This window comes from Scophthalmus maximus, chromosome 9 (assembly GCF_022379125.1).
Source record: "Scophthalmus maximus strain ysfricsl-2021 chromosome 9, ASM2237912v1, whole genome shotgun sequence".
Classification (NCBI taxonomy): Eukaryota; Metazoa; Chordata; class Actinopteri; order Pleuronectiformes; family Scophthalmidae; genus Scophthalmus; species Scophthalmus maximus.
Genome location: NC_061523.1, coordinates 14238639 through 14263192, shown reverse-complemented (window position 1 = coordinate 14263192; position 24554 = coordinate 14238639). Strand labels below are relative to the sequence as shown.

General features: G+C 41.3%; 3 protein-coding genes across 3 annotated transcripts; 1 reads left to right on the top strand and 2 right to left on the bottom strand.

Moving 5' to 3' along the window:
* Nucleotides 1–10380: 10380 nt before the first annotated feature.
* On the bottom strand, nucleotides 10381–16860 carry eef1g (eukaryotic translation elongation factor 1 gamma). Its single transcript, XM_035648997.2, has 10 exons — nucleotides 16709–16860; nucleotides 15674–15832; nucleotides 15411–15474; nucleotides 14851–14993; nucleotides 14525–14668; nucleotides 14299–14428; nucleotides 13511–13715; nucleotides 12583–12755; nucleotides 11557–11681; nucleotides 10381–10752 (listed from the first exon to the last, which is right to left on the bottom strand). Exons 1-10 carry the CDS (start codon nucleotides 16718–16720, stop codon nucleotides 10594–10596), a joined length of 1314 nt encoding a protein of 437 aa, XP_035504890.1. The 5' UTR covers nucleotides 16721–16860; the 3' UTR covers nucleotides 10381–10593.
* An 83-nt stretch (nucleotides 16861–16943) lies between these two features.
* On the bottom strand, nucleotides 16944–19878 carry polr2g (RNA polymerase II subunit G). The gene is made up of 8 exons (XM_035648999.2): nucleotides 19723–19878; nucleotides 19318–19427; nucleotides 18694–18853; nucleotides 18373–18423; nucleotides 18202–18267; nucleotides 17907–17978; nucleotides 17753–17786; nucleotides 16944–17252 (listed from the first exon to the last, which is right to left on the bottom strand). Exons 1-8 carry the CDS (start codon nucleotides 19732–19734, stop codon nucleotides 17239–17241), a joined length of 519 nt encoding a protein of 172 aa, XP_035504892.1. The 5' UTR covers nucleotides 19735–19878; the 3' UTR covers nucleotides 16944–17238.
* Nucleotides 19879–20121: 243 nt separating this feature from the next.
* On the top strand, nucleotides 20122–22869 carry si:ch211-175m2.5 (uncharacterized protein LOC568697 homolog). Its single transcript, XM_035648998.2, has 5 exons — nucleotides 20122–20348; nucleotides 20434–20595; nucleotides 20710–20809; nucleotides 21109–21239; nucleotides 21808–22869. The coding sequence occupies exons 1-5, from the start codon at nucleotides 20295–20297 to the stop codon at nucleotides 22078–22080; spliced, it is 720 nt and encodes a 239-aa protein (XP_035504891.2). The 5' UTR covers nucleotides 20122–20294; the 3' UTR covers nucleotides 22081–22869.
* The last annotated feature ends 1685 nt before the right edge of the window (nucleotides 22870–24554 follow it).

Below are 24554 nucleotides of genomic sequence, written 5' to 3'. Positions count from 1 at the left end.
AACACCTCCTCATCCACACCATCCGCTGAGTTCCAAATGTGTTCATTTGAATTGATTTAAGAGTGTTAATATAAGAGTGCAGATTGTTCCTATAGGTTTATCACACAGTGGAACTCTCAATGTTTAGGTTGCTAAGTTTTCATTTACCCGGAGAAGCAGAAAGTAAAAATTTCAGCCAATTAATACATTTTTAAATCTTTTTAATCACTTAGTCGGGTCTTTTAGCTTTGTATTTCAACTATCCACCAATTTTAAATTACTAGCTTTCAACTACTGTTCCATTAACCGCCTTGGATGGGATAGACTGTAAAAATGAATTGTCCCTTTGGGCTTAATCGAGCATTCTGAATCTGAATCTTCCAATTCATCATGTCCTAACATGTTTAAACAATTAATATATTTCAACATTTAGGAATGACATTTTCAATGTATCATATCTGACATTTTATAACAGCCAATCTATTACTTTAAATGTTAAATCCACTATTTCCATCATTTATGTGTGGCCCACACACACACACCTCCCATGTGGGCCACTCTGATTTCCTTGTGTGCATACAAATTGCATATGTAGTGTCACGTGGGACATGGGTGGCATGTGCATGTACTTGTGTGTTACTATGACCTATATGTGTGTGCTTGTTCACCTCTCCTCTCGAAGTTCAGTGTCCTTGAAGCTCCCCAATCCTCCCTGTCCACAAGTCACACCCAAATGATCCGCGAGGTGAAACAGAAAACAATATGCGAGGAGCAGAGAAAAACAGAGGAAGTCACAGTGTGGCTTTGTGGGGAACGAACAGGGAGTGGCACACACGCCATGTGCATGTACATGTGAGCACACGCACATTGAAATATTACCACGTTACACCACCATGGTACAGAGCCTTGATTCAGTTGTCTCTCACAAAAGGGTGTCACTCTCCCACAGTGAGAAGTGTGTGTGTGTGTGTGTGTGTGTGTGTGTGTGTGTGTGTGTGTGTGTGTGTGTGTGTGTGTTTGTGCAATTTTTTGTAGTTGTGTGCACGGTGACGGAGTAATTCCAACCATGTGTAAGATAAGCAGGATTCCTAAAGAAATGTGTAAGAAGTCAGGTATATACTCTTTCGGGTTTTAAGCAAACAAATGTTAAGGTCAGTGACCCCTCTTCTTTTTATTGTCCTTATTTTGCCATTACTCGCCTCCAGTACTGTACCACAGGATTTAAAGAGTTATCTATGGAAATGCATTGATGAAATGGCCAAAAAAAGAAGGATTATTATCCTCCAAACAAAAAGAAACCTACTACTCCACATGTTTTCTCAGCTCCATGCATGTTTGACTTTTTGAAATTGAGGTGTGGCTGTTGTTGCCTTTGAAGAACAGTTTCAGCTCAGAGCAATTGCTGCTTCCAGGCAGACAACTCCTGTGAAGTGTGCGTGTGTAAACAGCAGGACTCCTGTCGCGAATGTGTGCTGCTCAACAACTTTTCTGCCGGTTTCTAATTTTTATGGTCACATAACAGCCCCACAGTAAACACTTGCCATGCTGTGGGGTTTTGTATTTTTTACTGCTCAGTAGAAAACTATTTTTTTGCACTTTCTCTGTCACTCTCACTCATTCTTAAACTGATGAAGTCGGACGAGATTAAACAACCTTCATCACCTTGAGGAATTGATGAACTACTGTGACCAATAGAGCTCAATCCACTGCAACAATACACATAGAAAACAACCACATACATGAATGCGCTGCAAATACTCACAACAAAACCAAAAAGAAAATTGTGGGAACTGTTGGGTTTCTCTCTAATAGTGTCACGTCTCAACCTCACTGTGTAAAGTGCCTTTGAGATAATGTATGTTGTGATCTGGCGCTATACAAATAAAATTGAATTGAATCGAAAAGACAAACTTGTTTGCTTGTGTTGCCTAACTGCACATATTGTCTTAAGTTGCAGGCCGTTGAGCTTTCTCCGCCTAAATAAATCAGCAGCAGGAGTTGGAGGTAGACGAGTAAGAGAATGAGCTTTGAGACGACCGAAATGTGGATTGTGCAATGGGCTATGAGAGGTAACATGAGTGCGGTGCCGCAAATATTTTGCACATCCAGTGCACGTTTTTACAAACTCGAACCTCTCTGCCTGTCGCTGCTCTGTGGCAGATCGCTCGGGTTGAATACAAGGATATGTGGGAATGGGTGTGCTTCCTGGTCCTAGGTGTGTCAGCCAGTGTGAACTAACGCAAATAGTTTGGCTCAGACGTGCAATGAGTCACGGCCAATGACTACAATGAAAACAGGGAAGCTCAGACTGTACAGGAGAGGAAAATCAGGGGCTTAGACGGGGATGGATGGCTCAGTGTGTATGTGTGTGCCTGTGTGTATGATTACTGTCTCCTGCAGGATAAGTCCCGTGGCACTGGTCTGAGCAAAACTCTTAACTTTGTGATACGATTCACACCTGGATCTAATTATTATTTTAATTCTTTCAAATTTTCTTGAGCAACTATTTGGCTTTGCCCATACACACGAGAGCCAGATGGGTGGGAGCTGAACATTTGATTATGTAACACCAATTTAATCAGACACAAAGGATTATCTGAGCAGATAGAGATGGAGAGATAGGGAGTTTTTAACCGAAACAGAATTTGCTATATCATTTTGAAAATAGCTGGTTGATATTAGGACGTGGGCACGACAGACACAGTTCTTGTATCATATTTGCAAAATGTCACAGTTAAAAACTAAAATTCTTTCCTCAATTCAGACAATGGGAGCAGTGTTCTTGGCAAATGGCCTGTCTGTATTAGTCATCAAGAACGTGTGTGAGAACATGCAATACAATAGAAGGATTTTAGTCCAAAACACACTTGATAAAGTAAGTGTTTGCTGCTCTTTTGAAATGAGAGGTAGTAAATAAGTATTGAGACATCTCAAATAAATAGCTATTTACATTAACAGCGAACCTTTTTAAAGTCCCCGCTTTCAATTTAACTGATCTCATTTGCTGCATTTGTGGCTACTTGAGAATGTTGGTAGACTCAAATGTCTGTCCAGTCCAGTTTGCTTTTGGGAGGATCATTGTTAAAGGCAAGCACTTTACTACACAAACCAGATTTGTGCAAATAGAAGAGTTCTTTGTATACAAACTTCATTAGATCTTTTTTTTCTCCACACAATGCAACATTGTCAGCATTTGCAACAAGTGTTTCACCAGCAAATGCTGAAGACACAATGAGACAGGCATTGTCAAACAATCATTGCCAGTGTCGACGAAGCTCAAAGGAAATTTGCTGCAAAATCAGCTTCTGTGCTCTACATAAATAAAATATGCACTGTTGTTGAAGATGACTTAAAAAAAAAAATGAAACATTAAGCAGCACTGATACTGACCTATCTTATGTTCCCACCACTATTTCCAGTTCATCAATACAAAATACATTCTCCTCTGTTTTTTTCATCTTTGATATTGTCTTTTGTTCTTGTTACTGTTTACTTAAAAAGAACTGGACTTCAGTAAATACAGGAAGAAAAAAAGAACAACAAACCACAACAGTAGTGGATCTGCAGGGGCGAGGTTGTTAAAAGGGGGTGGGACCAGCAATAATAGTAATAGTGATAATAATAATAATCATCATCATCATTTCTGTAGTCCTTGACTGATATTTCTTATGTGCAGTGTTGAGTTAAAAATGTTACTCAAATAAAAAATCTGCTGATTGTTATTATATCCCTCTAGATTTACATTGTATTTTAGTGGCATCATTGACCTGAATTTTGATGTCATCAAATGCAATGTCCCACATATGATGTCATGCACTGTAATAAAATATGACTGAGAAAACAACACAAAAGAAAACAAAACAAAAGAAGAGGTATATCATTTCTGTTTGAAAAAGACTAACCTGCATTTCTCCCAGTATAATCTAAGAAATGCAAATATAACAACTCACTTGTACCTTATTCATTAACATCTGAAATTGTTATTCAAATAAATATATAGATATATTCATTTACTAATAAATATATTGTCTTCATAATCAGCGGTGGAATTTGTTGCGACAAGGATTCCATTCATGATTTGAGGAAAGGTAGAGAATGAATGCTACGTTGTTCTTGTAGCTACGTCACAAGATCCCAGGGGTAAATATTGAACCTTTTAGCGCACTGTATTTATTTTACAGCTTTGCTGTAACTTACTCATTATATGACCTACTTACTAATCTACCGAAAATAGTATAGTATGTCATAGTTTTTTTCAGTAATACAACTCCATGAAATATAGATTACACTGCCTGTGGAAATAGCTGCCTGCTTTGAGGGAAGACGATGCTGTGAGGGCGTTGACAGGGAACCACAGCAAACACTTGCGTTGCAGTTAAACAATAAGCAGGAACTCCCTTTAATAAAGCTGATGAGTGCTGAACAGTCAGGTGACAGTTCTCTGTAGGTCCGTCATGAGCAGCCTCTTTCACAATGTCACACTGTTTTCAGATATGTCATTTATGTAGTGTTTTCTTTTTTTTTAAATGGACATGAGACACGTAGGGTCAGTACAGAATAGAGAAGAAGATTTTAAAAAGCGTAATTCCACTCTGATGTGATTTCCTTGGGACAGTATTATTTTTCACAAATAATTAAACAAATAGTCATTTGAAAAAAAAAAGTTATAAAATTATTGATTATAGCTGTTTGAAACAATTCCAATTTAAAATGCACGGCGTTTACTTGCAATGGGTCATTTTCAATGTGTTATCACTCACTGCCCTCCATTGCTGCTTAAAGTAGAACAGTGGACTGGAACTGCTTCCAAACATATTCAAACAAACTTTGAAATGTTAAGCTGTCATCTCTTCTTTTTTTTTTACATAGATTCTTAGTCATGTGACTTTTCCTTTTATCCCGTATCTTCTCACACTGAGACCAGTGAAGCTTTAAATATAATTGGGAAAACTCAACTCCCGACTTTGCTGCATGTGCAAGTTCAGGAGCAGCCTCATCATCTGTCCAATTTCTTGTCTTGATTTGATTGTATTTTAAGTTAATTGAATTAGCAGTGATAATTGGATTTTCTTTCATCTTCTTGGCAAAATAATTAGAACTTAAATAAAACCCGTTCCTGTTCAACACATTGGCAAAAACTTCACCCTCAACTCGATTACCACATTGCATTTTTTGTTACACTGGATGCAGTGTGTTACCGTACATGTGATGTTGTGCTCTGCTGCCCCTGCAGCCCTGTGAGCAAACAAGCTGCAACTCCTCAGAACAGAGAGATTACAGTCACAAAGAAATCACACTCGGCTAATGACAGTGTGCAGTACTCAAGATACACTATCTTAAAACACACAGGTCACGCTGCCCCGATATTCGCCATCACCATAGTAACTCATCATTGGTAACCTTTTTGGAATTCCCCACAGCGTGTGCTCCCTCACTCAAACACACACACACACACAAACACACACACACAAATAAACACACTGATGATTCAGAGAAGCGAGTTGGGCCTTTGGTAAGAAAAGATTGTCAGGGGGAGAAAAAAAGGGAATAAGAGACAGACTGAACTGTGGTTTCCACTGCAAGTTGTGAGTCACGACCACGAGGGAGGGAGGGAGGGACGACGAAGAAAAAGAGAGACTATTCTGGGATGGCTGCCATAGCAACATAATAAGCAAGGGGGGCAGGTACGTGCAGGGATGTTTCCATAGCAATGCCCTGTGTGTGTGTATGGATAAATATCACATGCCACAAAGCTGAATGTAACATGGTACGGTATTCTGCTCCACATAATTAACCACAGTTTTCATTTGTTCATTATTTCTTTTTCTTTTTTTCAGCGACAACGATTATCCTCCGCCCTGCTTCCTGTTGTCCCAATGCAGCATGACTGACCCTTTCATGTCTGCACACACAAGACTCATCTAAACACACCAACGCTGGGAACACCTTTCGCAGGTTCGAACTTGCCACAGCAGTCATTGTGCAGTTAAAATAATACAGTTACTGAAAACGTACCTTCAGGTGCATTACTGTTGCCCAATTATTTTTGATAAATTAGCCCACAGACAGTGAAGCAACGCTACAGATTTGACACACACACACACACAAATGCCACAGATATCAGATGAGCCGTGTCTCTGAGGGTGTGATCAGTGTCTTTACAGTGTCCGAAAATCACTCACTGTTTCACCGTTTTTGAACTATTGATCCAGTCTGAGCGATAAGGGCTATTTGCAAGAGTTCATCCACCCTCTGGCTCAACGTCCCATCTATCGAGCTTCAACACAACAAGATACCGTCCCGAGCAGCACATTCCAGTCATATCTGTAAATGTTCCAACACTCCGACTCTTTAACTGGGTTAGATGTATAACTCCAACAAGTCAATACATGAAACAAGCATCAGTTCTCCCCGAGCAAGGTTGGGGTGCCGTTACTGTAGCCTCACTGAGAGCTCATCCAGCTCTAACCTGCCTCTTACTTAACCGAGCATTGAGCAACAGCAAAAATGAAATCTAATGTCTAATGTCCTAAACAGACGTGAAACAATGTAAGTTTCTGCAAACGGCTGATTTCGGCTCTTAAACCTGCAATTTGACCTATTTACAAGAAGAGACGGTTCTACTTGTGTTTCACGAAGAAGATAATGGATAGGGGCCATTTTACAGATTGAAGGTTCAGAACACGCCCAAACGACAAAGTAGCTGACACTACTGTGACTAACTTCTGAATATAATGTTCACAAATATATAAAGCTGAATGCAAAGTTGTGCATTAAGTGGAAGAATAATGTAAGGGGATGTATTATTACTTATATCTTATTATCATTATTTCACTGTATAACACTGTATAACTTTTTTGACGCGCAATGATCAATATTTTGTGCACTCGGTAGCCATGGTAGTGCATATCACAGTTTTGCTGTAGTTTGACAACAACACTCCTCATGCCCCACCTCCTGATTCTTGTAATATGATCCACAAGCAACTCTGGGGTTTCATGACCAAAAGTGCAGGGACTGTCTGTTTTCCCTCCGCCGTACCTCTCCTCTCCTCTCCTCGTGTCACACACTTTCCTCACACTGGCAGCCTCTGTGGCATGGCAACGCAAACTCGCCAAGAAAATACATTGTTGCAACAATCACTTCTCCAAACAATGAGTCGTCTGAGGATGTTACTTGCAGGCATTCTTATATAGTCACGCCTGCTTGGTTACTATCATCTTCGCCTTCCCTGCCTTCTTCAGCTATTTTCCCTCAGTAGATCCACCTTTGACCTCCCTCATTCCATTCCAGGACCAAATTACTATGCTACGTTTTTAGTGCCACAGAGAAATGTGCAGCTGAGACCCCATCAAGTGCACAGATAGAAAAGGAACGCCCCACAGTCCGGAACAGAGGTTAAGATCGGAGGGTCACTTTACTTGCCTTATAGAAGATATATTAGGTTGGATGTCGAAATGCATTTCCACCACTGTTAAAAGTTATCATAGTCTTCATAATCCTCCTGTTTTATGAGTCATGTATATTTGTTTGAATTCCTTCTTTTTTTTCATTCACATGTCCTAGGCAACACCTCAAATGCAACGGGAGCGCACACGAGGTGAAGTAACCCTTGAGTGCTGACTAAGGATTCATTTTTCCCAGCCCCCATTCCTTTTGCTCAAGTTTAATGTATTTTTGTGGGAATGGAAGCCCAGCCCCAGACTGGAGTCGAGGGAAAACTCCATAAAACTTTGAGGGTGGGACTATGAGTGGTGGCTAAGTGCCGTCGCTGTCCACAGGGAGACATCCCTGCAACAATGACACCCTCTTTGTATTTGCCACTAAAGCTGCCCAAAGGGGAAGAAAATATCTATTGAAGGACTTTGCCGCCACACTTATGACCCCCACAAAACATCTGCAAATACAATCTGTTTAGATACACATATCTCTTTGAAGAGTCGCAAAATGGGAAACCCCCCAAAAAGACTTTTCTATTTTAACCTTGGACTCCCCAGTGTTAGCACTTCACCCCTCTGTTCCAAGCCCTCCACCGACCACCTCTGTCTTTTCCAGATGTGCGTCTTACACCACCATATGCTCAACACGTGCATACCATGCCTAAAGCTCCTACAGGGGGCTGACAGCCTCACAGGGACCTAGTGTGGTGAAAGAATGCAGCCTCTCTCTGTGTTCCTCCCTCGCCAGCACTCTTCACGGCTACAACTGCTTTTAAGAAAAAATCCCCCTCTGGTGCACAACAAACACACACACACATGAGAGAAATAAAGACCATGGGGAGGAATTGGCAGGGCTGGAGGAGAAAATGTTACCGTTGGCATAAGACTGCACATTGTTCTTGTGGCTTACTTTAGTTAAGCTTTTTAACTACGCAGTTACTAAACACAAATGAGGATCTGAATATCGTATGGACTCCATATTGCTACTCGAGTGCGAGAAAGTTGCCTCAAAAGCCTTAAAACTATTTGTGTTTTACTCAGAATAATTTCATATCTGAGTGAAAAGCCTTTTGTAACTTCACTCCTTCAGCAATCAAAGGGTTACCCATCAGCAGTGTTGTAACTGCTGCGATGCTGTGGGTGAAGCCAGAGTTATTTGCTCAAGTTACAGCCCTCTTCCACCATGATCCGCAGGATGGGTGAGTCATGTGTTCAAGGACTCCGCTGTTATGGGAACATTTCCATTTTCTGATTTCCATGAGGCCACAGAACAAACTAAAATGGCCTCCCTGATTCAGTACTATGGTGGAAGATGGTTGAGCCAAAACGATCTTGAATCATGCTTTGTAAGCTGGAAAAAATGACACATCTGACTCATCCTGGGATGTGCATCTCTCTCACGTGCGTGGTGGGCGTGTGCGCGTGTGTGTGCGTGTATGCCAGAAACATAGATATGCGCCCAGGGTTTTCTACACCTCAGAATTTCAACAATTAAACTAACCTTGATTTTGTTTAATACGTTACTGAACATCACTAAGGTGGACATCTAGTCGAGGGGATTTCCTGATATGAATATGTATCATACTATATGGGCTGCTCCAGGTGTGCTATTGTGCCTGTATCTACTGAATACACAACAAACAATACATCACCGAACAAAGAAATCCGCAAAAAAATTAAGCCTGACTGCAGGTGTGCAAACGGACAAACGATCAAAACTATCATTTCAGTTGGGTGTGTCCGATTAAGTTCTTAGTCATCAGACCAGCTTTATGCCTACACAGCAGACACAATTCATTTTAAGTTCCACTAAAGTTCCCTTCCATTATGATAACTGAAGGAAACTTATGGACGTGTATATAGGCCTATTCAAAATCAGGCCCCGTAAAAGAAAAGGTTTTGATCTTTAATGATACCATCTTACAGAGCATGGTCTTTCTGCATTTGTGGGGTGTTATAAAATCAAAGGGTTTCTTTCAGACAATCGCATCAAGTAAAATAAATAATTCTTACCAACAGCTCTGACTGGCATGGAAACGCAGTGGTTGAATTATTCTGTAGTTTTGAATCAGTGTGCCCGCTTTTCTCGTTTCATCAGTACCATTCACGTATTACTAAATCTACCATGCAAGTGGATTAAACTTTGTAGCATTTCTGGTAAAATATATAAAAAGTTAATGTGCTGGTGTCTTTCTCAAGTGGAACCGTAAGAGAAAAAAATAATTTTATGTTCATGACATTGCCTTGACATTTTCACGGTTCTTTATGAAGATTTATTCCAGGCTCCTTCTCCTTGGGGGACACAAGCAACATCAAAACAAGAGCCCATAGTTTAAAGCAGATGATATTGTTTGAGTTGGACCAAACCACAGAGCTCTGCCCACTCGTTTTCAGTCTCCACTTGATTCAACAGGCCCAGCAAACTTTACATCTGTCTGCCCTCTGCAGGAAGTTGAGAAACACTGCTTGGAAGCTGCAAAATACTGACGTGTTAGAACTTAAATGTTTCCAAGAACTTATATGTATTCACCTTTTCAGAAATCAACAGTAACACTCAGACAAAAAGTGCCTGCTATGGTAACTGCAGTCCTGAAAAGATCTGTCACATTGTTGAAAGTTTAAAGATGACATTTTAAACCAACCACACCCTGCTCATGTTGGGTGTAGTCACAAGTGTACACTGTTGCACCACAACAGTGATGTCAGCGTATGGAGTACACTCCCATCACGCTGCAGCAGTTATTTCCTTCAATATTTGATTGGAGGTCAAAAAACTCAATCGTCCACTACTGTTGCGTTACTCTACAAGTTTATTTCTTTACGCGTGTGCACTAAATAAAACGTGTAACATGTTCTCCATTTCTCTCAACCGAAGCGATGTAGCAATTACAATGCATTTGTATGAAGTTTGCTACTGCAAAATACAAAAACAACACATGACACTGAAGTCATACACCAGACATCATATTCCACAGATGGCATTGTGGAGAATTCTTTATTTCGCAGGTCAACAACAAAAACCCAGTTTGAGGCCATAGACAAAATTCTCTTGTCTTTAAACACCATTGTTCCAAGTCATTCTTTGTGGTAAGCACGTGTTGGCTGAAAGTCCATCAGGTTACGTTTTGGAGAGCAGAAGCGCAGAGTGCTTTCTTCACACTGTCCTAGTGTCCACTCACTTGAAGATCTTGCCCTGGTTAAAGGCTTTACCCACATGCTTAAAGTCTCCCTCCCAGGCAAAGTACTCCTTTACCATGGTCTTGCACTCCTCACTGTCTGCGTCCAGCTTGCGCCAGTCGTATGATTCATAGTCGATCTGCCAGTCTTGGGACAGCTGAGGGAGTGGAAAAAATAAATCTTACTTGAATGGGAGTGATTTACCCTACAGGCTTGAAGAGCTGATAATGTACTACCACCGATTATCAGATTAGAGATAACTCATGCCAGAATATCCAAAAGGTAGTACTAGGAACATTATATAGTCTGTATTGAAACAGACCGTGTAAGCATTTACCAATAAGACTCATTTTCTCACAATGTTCATTTTGTGCTGCAATCAATTGTAGCCAGAGATTAAAGTACCGCAAATTAGAAACAGTGCAGAAAAATCTAAAAACAGAATTTCTCAGTTTTCAATGTGCCCATAGCATGAACCAGCCTATTAACTCACTGAAATGGAGACGACTGGGATGAATATGGTCTCAAGTTGTTTTTCCCCCGTCAGATTAAGACTTGGTGTCATGAATGGACACTGCCTTGCCCAAAGACAGGGGACATGCTGCTTTCACCACAGAGGGATGGATCCTACAGAGCAGGCCTACTTCTACCCAACAATTTGTCTGCATTTGAACAAAGCCCCATTATATATTCTTTAACAATTCCAAGAGATTTAATTTAAGAAAATCATTTTTTTTATAAAACTCTTAAGAACTTAAGAGGGACCATGGAAATCTTGATACCAAATAAACAAAAATGATGCTTCAAATTCTGAGAAGCAGCCGAGTCAGAAAAGATGAGTTTTATCCAAATCAAACATTTTGTCTCAGGACACAAACCGGTAGTAAATGCTTGAGGGGTGCGGACATGACTGAAGTCAGAATACAAGTGGAAAAGTGTGTTCACTCTTCACAGAACTTACAGGGAATGCCAGTTCCTGCCCTCTGAAGATCCAGATGCCAGAGATGGTGCTGTCATTGTTGGTGCCAAACAGGATAACACTGGCGAAGGCGTTCTTTCTCAGTTTGTCCAGGCGCTGGAACATGCCTGTTTAGAACGAGGAGGGTATTTGATACATGGCAGACATTTTATCAATGCACCGACACAAAATTCCTTGACAATACAGTGTTGCAGCAATTGCCCTATACACATTGAACCACATTGTCATGTTTATCATCCATGTTTCACTCAAGTTTATCTGGATAATGCACAACTTCCTGCCCATCTTTCAGAAATAGCTAAAGAGAAAAAGAAAACTAAAATAACCGTGGAGAAATTCTGTCTCAACACAGTACCTCGAGCTCAGTCTGTCTTACTGTGACCACAGCATGAACCAGCCCATTACTCACAAACAGAGATGACTGGGATGAATGTGGTTTCAAGTTTCTCTGCCCCTGTCAGATTAAGACTTGGTGCCATGATTGGACACTGCCTTGCCCAATGACAGGGGAGATCTTCACACAAAGAAAATCCCCAAATCTATGTTATAGCCATGGCTTTAAAATTATTCTGAAGCAGTGAAATGTGTCACAAGACACTATACAACAAAAAAATGTATGGGAGTGACCCAGTCGCCAAATGGTTAGGGGTGCATACACATTTAATGGGTCTCTGATTAAACCTGGGTCGGACAAACAATTTACTGCATGTCATTCCCCTACTCCTTCACTGTCTATCATATGATGGCCAAATAAAAGTTGACCAAGAAAACTACAGGCGTTGTTCATATGAGCAAAATCCACTTGTCATCTTTGCACAGTGTGTGAGATGACCGTTGGACAGATTGATTAAACTCAAAGCAAAACCTAGTAGGACAAAATCTATTCCTGGGTGCTTTCCAACCACTGGGCAACTATGATGGTCCATATAATAAGATGTCAAAACATCAAATGTACCATCAAAGAGATTACTTCCTTTCCCGAAAATGTGGCTGCTGCTGGTGTCTCACCTGTGATAAGGTTGCAGCTCTTGAAGGTGAGTGTAAGCTCGTCGGGGTATTTGTACTGGCTGTACCAGATGGAGTATCCCTCTCGGTCAAAGTGCTCCCAGAAGTGGGGAATTGCTACTGTTAGGGTGTCCTCGTTGGAGTACTTCCTCTTGAACTCATCAAAGACAAATGCACTTTTAAAAAAAAAAAAAAAAGAAAGAGGAAAGATCAGGTCATATACATTTGTGCTTTCTGTAGATAGAGGACAGAATGACAAGTTGAGTAAATAATGTGTTGGAGGTGGACTAAACTACGAAAATGTAAACTTAATTTTCCCACCACAAAATGGCTGGGGACAGGTGTTGGCTTCCTGCCACCATAACATTTAAAAATAATAATAAATCAGCTTTGGCCACTGACCAAACTTAAGCACTTGAAAATTCCTACACAATCAACTACATCTCAGAGTGATCGTGGTTTGTGCCCATAGCATGAACCAGCCTTTTTCTCACTGAAACGGAGATGACTGGGATGAACATGGTCTTCCTTTTCTCTTCCCCCGTCAGATTAAGACTTGGTGCCATATCTGGACACTGCCTTGCCCAAAGACAGGGGACCATCTGCTTTCCCAACAGAGGGGAGTTTCATGATTGGTGTACAGGTCTGTTAACACTTAACATGCATGGTGTGTACACCAAAAATGTGGTCGTGCATGATTCAATCTTCAATAGGTCATCAAATGCACCATGGAGCGTGAACTGCTTCTACCCATCAAGTTATACTTATATTAACTGGGGAGGCAGCTTGAGTAAATAATCTGCTATGGTGATCACAAGGACTAGGACCTTGCAAGTGTGCCCATTCAGAAACCTGTTTGCTGGACACGTGACAATAAGGGTAATGATAAATACTGAGACATATGCTACATACAAAACCTAAGGGTGTTTACCTCTTTGACAGGTGTGCAAAGGGGTCCTTGGTTTTGGGCTCAGCAGCCAAAGCAGCATCACAGTCGTCCATGTCCTCCTCTGGAGCGGGCTTCTTCTCTTCCTTTTTCTTCTCTTTCTTCTCCTGGGGCTTGGCTGGCTCTTTTGCTGCCTTCTCTTTCTTAGGAGCGGCCTCTTTCTTGGGCTGCATCTCAGCAAACTTTTTGGCTGAACAAACAATGGCAAACATGTTTTCTGTTAAATGATTAAGTCTTTGGTTATGCACTCTTGTAGGACTTCTCTCTGGCTTAGACTTTGATAATACATTTTAAAATATTACAAGCTTCGGACATGCTTAACACAGACACAACAATCCCTGACAATAAGGTGATGCAACAATTGCGCTAGACACATTGAACAACGTTGTGATGTTTGTCATCGAGGTTTCACTCGCTTAACCCCAAGTTTATCTGGATAATACACAACTTCCTGCCCATCTTTCAGAAATAGCCAAAGAAAAAAGGCTCAAATTAAAATACCCGTGGAGCAATTTTTCTACACAGTACCTCGAGTTCAGTCTGTCTTACTGTGACCACAGCATGAACCAGCCCATTACTCACAAACAGAGATGACTGGGATGAATGTGGTTTCAAGTTTATCTGCCCCTGTCAGATTAAGACTTGGTGCCATGATTAGACACTGACTTGCCCAATGACAGGGGACACTGCTATCAAGAACTTAGGGAGCATGGGAATAATTTCACAGTAGAAATGGTAGTCATGTGCTTGAGATCTTATTATTGGTAAATTACCATCAAACTGGGCCATCTTTTCACACATCTTGACCTCTCCAAGGACAGTCTTGAACTGGGGCTGGTTGACACAGGTGACAAACCAGCGGGTCACGTTGGGGTATGGCTGACGGAAAGATGGCTCAAGGACCTACAGGGAACAGATGTGTTTAGGCATCTTGATGCAAATCACAGATGTAATGTCAAAAAGAATAAATGAACAGCGTGGGTGTTGCTGTTTGTGTACCTGTTTGTAGAGCCAGAGCATGGAGCAGACCACAGTGATGTCGGCAAGGCTGATCCTCTCGCCCACAAGGAAGGTACGGGTGTTCAGGTGTTGGTTCAGTATTGTAAGTGCTCTCTTCACGTCCTCCTTTGCCTGCTCTGTGGCCTGGACAGACCCAAATAAAAAGATGACTACGCAGGATTACACACATTTTAAATCTACTATATAATCAAGTGCCAGGACACATTTGCAGGGCATTGCGTTCTGGACAACTGGCACCCTTCAACTGCAGCTACCAAATAATACTTTAAGTCTTAAGCTTGGCCAGAAAATGCTGAGCTACATACCTGCTTGTTGAACTGCATGATTCCCAGAGTGGGGAACACCCATGCGCTGGCTGGAGGGATGATCTCTGAGTCAGCAAAGCTCACCCACTGCAGCACCTGGGCTGCGGCCTGGGGAGTGGCACCACGCAGGGCATCACTGCTCACTGTGGTTGATAGATTAAAAAGTTGTTGTTTTTAGAAATCGAAATATATGTAATTCCACTTTCGTGTGCCAGGAACATACAATAAGTGGGTTTTCACAAGGTGAACTGTATTTGAACATTAATGTATATACAGTGCAGTCTGACTGGATTTCAAACATTTGACCATTCAACTGGTGAGACTAATAATCCTTCTAAAGCTATTCCTGAAAGATGACAAGCCACTATTTTAAGAAATAAACTTGTGAATGAGAAGTTTTGCTCACTGGAGTGACTAGTCTTTCCAGTGATGCTGTCAGATTTTAACAAATAGCATTTGCTCTACGTCATTCATGGCCTTACTATGAAAAGACCTCCACGAACTATGTAACTGAGAATGCGACAGACCAACCAATCAGCTTTTTATAAATTTGAACTTACGATAGTGAGCAATGGCGTTACTCTCAAACAGACAGAAGCCGTCATCTCCCTGGTAGGCAGGTACCTACAAAAAAATGCCAGAATTTACAATTTAATAAATGCAATTTTTTTTTAAACATAATCAAGTGGTGAAGAACAAGGGAAGATTTGCCTTTCACACAACAATGGTGTGGTCAAACCATTTTACATATAGGCAATGATCAATCAATGCATTTGTAAAACTTGAGCTATCCCTTTAAACGGACTGAACCAGTTGAACTAACCTTGCCCAGAGGGAAGTTGTTGAGGAAGGCAGGAGTACGGTTCGTCTGCCCGAAGGTGAAGGCAGGGGAGTTGCTGGCCACTTTGAGGCTAGCACCACTGTACTGGGCTGCAATCTGGGCCTTGAAGGCCCGCCAGTTCTCTGGGTACGAGTACAGAGTCTGAAACACGGGGACACAGCAGTGAAATTGTTAGACAAATACTTAAACTAAAATGTGAACATGCATGTAACCGTTTTGTCAGCAGGACAGCTACACGTCGGACTGGTCTTGGGCAGTATTGGGTTCTCGTGGACACATCTCGATGCTTTGACAAGGGACATGCCGTGGTCGCAATCCCAGTTCTGTTTAACACTGAACTGTGGGATCTAAGCCACCGAGCGACTTGGAATGTTCCTGACGCAAATGAATGATGCCTTCGAAAATCAAGATGGTCGACCACTTCGAAGCCACTGACCACGAAGGGAAATGGGGTCGAACTTGAGAAACGTACAACAGCCGAGTGTCGCTGATAAACGTGCGTGTGGGGATTGACCGAACAAAAAACGACGGATATGCTCACGTGGCCATGCGCTCGCTTTAAATGCTAACTAGCTTCCATCGCCGCTTACAACCGTGGAGATTCCGTCCCAGCCGTGTCCGTCGGGGCTACAACCGAAACACAAAGCAACCGAGGCGACGACAGTACGGACATTGGGACTCGGGGCTACGAAAAGATTTTTTTTTTTTTTAAAAGAGTAACAAGAACTTTGCACGGCATGAAAATGGCTAAAGGTAACGTGGCAAAAGCCTGGGCCAAGAAAGGGGCGTCATTCATTTCCCAATGCGTAGTGCGGGTGGCGAGAGCTAACCTCGGTTACAATGAACACTGAATGAAAAAGTTCTAAAATGAAGCTTCTAACGGCTCCGTCGCACACCGGGGACACGACCCGCACGGAAAGACGCTCACTGGGAGAGCAGATGTAACCGATCGGCGGCGGATTGAGTCGGGAAAGTATAAAAGCGCTCCGTCACTGGCTAGCTCTCCATCTTACTCACCCCTGCCGCCATCTTCAGGACGAGACAAAGAAAGAGCGAGGGCGCGCGCCTCTGACGTATTTACGTCCGGACGACGTGCGCGCCCTTGGGCTTTCCGCGTTCACATTTCTCCTCTTGATTTGTGCAGTGGGTGACGCAATGGCACTTTTCAGAACATTTGATATCAAATCTATTCTCACACGAAGACTGATCATATTAACATACTGTTCTTAAAACAAACAAGAATACAAAAATATAAGAACAAATTTAAAAAAAAACTTTATTACAACCCGCAAACAAAAAACAAAGAATATATAGACGAGATGGGAAAGTATGAACTCTACATGAAATAAGCACTAAATTAAGTAAATTAATTTTCTTTGAAAATTCAAGTATAATCTGTACAAACAAATAAAAAAACAGGTTGCTATGCGCTTCTCCACCTGTCAGCAAACCACATCAACCAGTGTAGAAAAATATTAATTTTGACAAAGAAATAAAGAAACTACTACATAAAAATGTCCCATGTAATGTGCAGCTTCTGGGGCGAATCAGCTCACAAGGCCTGGAAATAAAAATGAAGGCGAGTTTAATGATCAATCTCAGAAAAAAACCAAAGCATATAAAAAGCAGAGGTCTCTCTGTACTATGAAGCAGGATTTGTAATCATCATATTTACTTCTTGTTTAACCCCAAGGTTTTTGGGGTTATGATGGGGGTTCACATCTTACTGGGCTAAAAAGCTACAGTGACTCATTCAGAACACATACCCAGCTCCAGAGCCAGTCATGTTCAAGGTAATAGATCAAAGCGTAAAAAGGCACTGGCTTCTGACCGACCAAATCTTTTGGAAAATTGCATCACCATTATGGGAAAAATCCAATGTAGCTCAGCGGGCCAAATATGAGAGGGTCTCTTAGAACGCAAAGGGTGTTCAGAGACTGGCAAACCCCTTTGGCTTTTCCAGACATTTTTTTTTTTAATAGGAGCAATTTTATCAATTAATGAACATCTAATGAGCACAGCTAACACCTGTATGACAATGTTCTGAGGGGTAATACTCACCCAGATAATCATCCATGAGAGATCCAATCGCAAACTGGCGAAAAAAGGGGGAAAGGTACAATTTGACACATAGGCAAACAGGTTTTCTTATTATTTTTTCCCAGGTCAATGTGAAATATATGGTCCTTTAAAAAAATAAAGAAAATATACTTACAATATCATTCTTGTCCACTCTTGTTCCCACAATCTTTAGCCTGATCTCATCATCTTGCTGGATGACAATGTCCTTGAGGAGACATTGAAAATAACATTTTTTAACACAAATGTAACTATAACAGGTTTTTTTCTTTTTTTACATTTAATCATTAATCATTTAATTTCAAAAGTTGTTAAAGCCAAGAAATTATGTCTAGCTGGAAATTACTTTTTGTTTTTATCAAGTATGCAAATGGTAATTTTATTTTTCTATCTAGTTGCTGGTACTATCAAATAACACTGAATATTCTTACCTCATCAACTGTTTTATAACAAGGAGGATTAGAATTAGGATCGAACTCCATTTCTGAAGGGATGGACTGTAAAAGGAAAGTTCTTTGTGAGAAACAACATATGCATCTTGAACATGTACCAAAGGCAACCAATTCAGTCAACAACTATAGGTGTTACACTTTACGACTCACATGGCGAGAAATGAAGCAAGACATCGGACCAATTTCTGTGAACAACCCGACCTGCCAGAAATAGGGGAAAATATAAGATAAATAAAAAACAGGAGTTTTTAATCACTTTATATTTAAAATCATCCACCACAGAGGGACACAAAACCTTATCAAGCAATGCAGTACCAAGCTGATGTACTTTAGTATCATCTAGAGGCTGGTAGTGGTAATGAGCTTTGGAGAAAGGCCACAGTGACACTGTGCCCTTATCACATAAGAATCAAGTTCAAGAGTAAACATTCTGCATAGCAGCTGCTTAACAGGCACCGCACAGTTCCTCACCTTGTTAACCTGAGTGACCACAGCGTCCACCACTTCCCCCTTAAATGGGCGAAACACAATGGCCTTGTACTTGACTGGGTACAGGACAAACCCTCTGCCCGGCTGGATTATGCCTGCACCAATGTTGTCAATGGTGGTGACCGCGATGACAAATCCATACCTGAAAAAGAGAATTTAATAACAAGTCTATATTAACGTTTTTCTGTGCAGGCGTATGAATGCAAAACATACATATTTAAAGAGAGTATTGATGTTGTCATGATGACTTTAAAAGGCCAAAACGAATATTGGCTGATGTTGCCTTTGAGTTTAAAGTGACGATTAAAAAAATTATTCCCCAAGTCAACTCTGAGTTTTGAACACAATCCATAGATCCAAAGGATTCAAAATGACTGATGTTAAATTTTATATGAGATAAATAAAGTTTCCATGATACCTGAGTAGAAGGGAGCTTCTATTTGTTTACAAGTATGTTTGTTTCACACGCGTTTGATTTGAGTTGGGGTCCAGTGAACTCAAGAAACGTCCAAATGCGTGTCAACAAAATGGCAGATTAACACTTCCCAGTCAAATTACACAATTTAATTTATCTTCTGCAAATAACCGAGTGTGGCAGCCACTCACTTGCCCGTGCAGGTTCCCTCCACCTCCGTGAAAAGCTTCTGCTTCACGGTGTTGAGGAGGTTCGGACCAAAATACCTCGGGTGTAGTAAGATCTCATGCTCCAAAGAAATCTGCGAAAACAAACGTGTGCATGGTAAAACAACGCTTCCATTATTACAGATTGCATGTTCAACGTGTATTTTATTATGAACGCGAAGCTGCGGCTGATGCTACCGTGATCGAAGAGGGACAAACCAAAGTGTCTGTATGACAGTCAAAAAAAAAAAAACGGACTTGCAGAAGTTTCGCTCGGCTACATTAGCAATGCTAACAAGTAGCGATCACGCTTTGCAAACCTGTATTAACAAAAACGCCCGTTAGCTACTACTAATCCACTCACACAGTGGAAGTACTACACATACTTACATGGTAAAACATTTCGAATGCGATGTTCAATTAGGCCTCGAATAATATTATTGTCCTGATAAACTACTCAAACCGTTTTTATTCGAGATGAATGAAAACCAGTCGCTCCTTCGCCACCAAGTCACTTCCGGGTCAGCGGGTCGACAGTGGAAGATCGTGAGCCTTTTGTTGCCCTGATTTCTGCCTTACAGGAAGAATATGGTATCTGGAATGCATCCACCACGTAGCTCGCACGCAAACCACGACCGTGAGCATGATTCGAATTATCTCAAACGCAGACATAATGATTTATTTGTGCCAAGGAGTATTATTATTATACTGCCAAGAAGGAGGCAAAAACATGGCAACACAGTCCACTCTTCACACAGCCTGACCCCCGTGGTGCGGAGAAGAACTGCATGAAGGCGCCGCCAGACAACATACGAACTGAATCTGTGATCGTACGTGTGTGTTGACACGCAATCGAGTCGCTTGTCTACCAAAAGTTTTGCGACGAAACGGCGGAAAAAAAAGAGGCGCACTCGTGGTCTGACCCTTCGCAGGCTCCGTAACCCTGCACTTTCCAGACGGACATGGCGACTCAGGTCATCTCCAAGTTGTTCCGTCCTGCTGTGTTCACTCAGCTGGTGAGTTGACCTCTACTCTTCCTCTCCGTCGTGCTGTCTGTGGATCTGCCTCCGCGCGACACTGACATGTTCCTCTCCGGTCCAGGCGGCTCTCCGCTTGCGGGGGAAGGTGGCGGCGGCGGCGGCGGCGGGGACCAGACATTTGTCCAGTGACCCTCCTCCGGAGAAAGTCAGCCGCTATCCAGTTCCTTACAGGACAGACCTGCCCGTTGACATTGTGGAGCTTATGGAGGAAGTTGAGACAAAGGTTAAAAAAATATATATATATACACATATAGAAATAAACGAACAAAGGCATTATTTGACTCTGCTTCACATCAACCCAGTTGTCTTCTTACCTGCTGAACTTGTTTCTTCACAGGGAGGCTTTCTGCCAAATGTCTTCAAAGTGCTCTCTCACAGGCCTGCAGAGTTCAGAGCCTTCTTCGCATACTACAATGAACTAATGAACAAGGAGACAGGTGTGTGTGTGTGTGTGTGTGTGTGTGTGTCAGTAAGTTTCTTGTAGATTTTTAGGGATTGTCCTAAAAGGTGAGTCAACTCAGAATCCACCACCAGGATGCAAAAGCGTTGCCAGCTGGTGATCGAACCGGTTGAATTAACAATTATTATTTAATCTAGGTTTACATGCGCTGCGTGTGGTGGAAACGTTTCTGGATTACATCTTGTCTAAATAAGATGTTGTTAGTTTGTCCATGTGTTGTTGTTGTTGCTTTTACTCCCCTAATTTCACAATAATTCTCTATCAAATGTCTTTCAGGCGGATTGACCAAGGCCGACCGTGAGCTGATCGTGGTCGCAACGAGCATCCACAACAAGTGTCTTTACTGTGTGGTAGCCCACAGTGCACTGCACCGCATCTACTCTAAGAAGCCCACTATGTCCGATCAGGTATCATCATCTTTCACTGACTGCCTCTTCCCTGCCTATTGTAACACGCAGTTAAATAACGTAGCCAGTTAAGTTTACTGGTCAGTTCAGAGACCCAGATGAAATCAGACATTTGATGTAATGTATGGACAAAATCAAATACAGAATTTAATGTGAGTGGATAATAATTTTCTGCATACTGAAAACAGATTCAGAATATTTTAGGCCATTTTTTAGTTGTTTTGGTTTTTTAGGTCATTAGATGTTTGGTCCATAAAATGGTGAAAAATGTTGATCGTGTTTCCCAAAACCCTCAAGATGATGTTTTGTTTTGTCCACACACCAAAGATATTCAGTTTACTGTCATAAAGGAGCAAAGAAACCAGAAATTATTCACATTTAAGAAGCTGAAATCAGAGTTTTGGACTTTTTTTTCATAAAAACTACTTGAACCGATTAATAGGTGATCAAAATAGTTGACTGTTAATTTAGTAATGGATTACTAATTGATTAACTGTTGCAGCTATACATTGTAAATGTGAATTTGTTCTAATGACTTGCCTGCCCTCCTCTCCTTGCTTTCACCCAGGTTGTTGTTAACTATGAGAATGCCGAGCTGGGACCTCGGGAGCGTGCCATGCTGGACTTTGCGATGGCTGTGTGTCGCTGCGACACCATCACGGAACAGCACTTCCAGGCTTTAGAGGAAGTGGGCTTTGACCGCGAGGATGCCTGGGATATTGCCGCCATTGCTGCTTTCTTTGCCATGTCCAACCGGCTCGCCCACCTCACCGACATGAGGCCAAACCTAGAATTTTACAACATGGGCCGTTTACCTCGTGACAAGAGCAAAGACAAGTGAAAAGAGAGTGGAAAGGTCACATGTGACACTAACAACGTCCCTGTTCAAACCTGGTATTAACATCCATCTCGTGTGATCTTATCACAAGTGGACAGCTACAGGTCTCCATTTGTGGTCGGATCTCACTTTCCAGCTCCATGTGCTAGTAAACGTACGTTACTTCTGATTTTGAAATCCAAATCATGTTGTTTTTAGTCTACCTATACAGATGGGTCCTTGTGTGGCAGTCGGTGTGAAAGGGAGGGAGAGAGAGAGAGAGAGGGGGAGGCGTTTCTATTACCACTCTGAGGATCTCTAATGTGAATTACTTTGGCCTTTAAAAATGGTGTTGGTTTAAAGGGGCAGTAAGCGATTATAAAGCAATACACGTTTTGTAAAAATTAGCGGATATTTCCTCAGGGTCCTCTAGCTAGAAAAAAAAATCCAGATTTTCAGCTCAACCTTGGCTCTGTAAATCGAAAAAAAAAAAAATGGTGCAGAAGGCACCACATAACACTGAGTGCAGTTTGTAAACATCACTCGTCGACACGTGCTAGCGGATGGTCTTGCAACTCTGGCCCTGCCAGAGCAGTAAAGTCACAACAACAACATAAAGAGAGACATGCTCTCTCTGAAATCGCTTACTGCCCCTTTAAATGATGGATGACGTGAGAGACACACTTTACGAGATGTGTACCTCACTGTGTTTGTTGTGCTATTTTCTCTCTGTTAGGACAGAAATTATTTTATTGGTGACTTGTTACACATTGGGTCTCAATCTAGTTATAAATTATGTTTATTTACCTTGAATTTTTGGTGTAAGTTTTTCATTTGACACTTTATTGACACATATGGTGGGGACAGGTAATTTTAATTTGCCGCTGTAATTCAAAATTAATTAGAAAAATAAGAAAAAATACCACAGCTGAATGACCTCACACTCCCTTTAATATAGTGTATTTGTGTATATATAAATTATTTTTTGATATTTGGTGCAGCCATCAGTGGCAATTTAAGATCTGTCGTCCCCAAGGACACATTGGACTGGAGGAGTCGTGGATCAAACCATCGGCCTTCTTGTTAGTTGGCGACCCACTCTATCACCTCAGCCACAGCCGTCCCATATATTATATCAATCACCTGAAATTTAGAATTGCAAGGGAGCTCTTTCTATTTTTTTGTTTACGAAATCAATTGAAAGACATGTTATGTGTCGTATAACGGTGCATTACTCAAAAGCATGTTTTCTAAAGCTTTAAGACGCAATCTGTTTTTTATAAATAAACTTAATTTTTCTTGATACTTAAATAGATTTAGAAACTAGTTTGTTTGTTTTACTTTACCACTTGACTATTCCAAATAAAAGATGAGTTAAATTTTTGGGGGGGATTTAGAATAAACCATCTGTACCACAGCCAGTGCTGTGTCAGTGTCACGCCACCAGGTGGCATCGCATCCATATCGGACAGGCTTAAATTTACACCTGCTGGACCTCAGTGTTACAAGCCAATGTGAATCCAGAGGATGGTTCGTGCATATGAGTGATTTTAGAGTTCCTCCCACTGGGTTGCAAAGAGAGCTGCCTGCAAACAGTCTGCTTATCGTGCACTTGAACACTGCCTCGCCCTCTGGAAGATTTGGTAGTTATTCACTATTTCAATATTTATTTAGAGATATTCACACAAGAAGAACTGTAATTTCATATTGGACTGTGACCAGAGCCCTAGTCAGTGACTAATTTCCGCTCAAAGAATCTCTAATGAGCCTGAAAGTCGTCTATACTGGATATTTTATGTCCGTGGAATGGCATTCTTCAAGTATAAACACACACTAACACACACACACTGTAAAACTCATCTCACAGAGCTTGAGACACATTGTTCCACATTAGCTGCTGTTTAAAACATCAGTGTGAACGCCAGATATTGATATGAAGTGAATTTGATGCTAATTTGATTCATAAATCTTTTCAAAAGTGGGGACCATGGTCTGAGGTGCTTTATATTGATTTTGGTTTGCAGTGTATACAGAGGTTTTAATCTTGACTGCAGAACACATCTCTTCTCTAAAACTGTAAATATGGGAGAAATCTCCAAAATTATATATGAACCTTCTAATCACTGTTAACCTTTTATATGCATTCTCTTAAAGTGACCGATCCAAGAGAAATATAGTTTATTCCTGTAATTCATTGTTTTTTTTAATGTAAATCTGCTATTTCATTAAGCTTCCAGACTTCCCACAGTCTGCCAACCCACATAGCTCTCGGATAAATAAGAATTGGGTTTTTAGAAGAAGTGCTTCTCATTCCTCATGCCTCCTCTGGGTGTTTGGGCAGAACATGTCCAATTCAATTTAACACAACTTGTAGTGTTGTCAGACAACTCCCCCGTTCTTCAACATTTGCGGAGAAGAGGAGCCGATGACAGATCTTCAATGATGCATATTACTTGGATGCGAAGGCACAAGATGGGAAACTCTGACTACCGATGTAA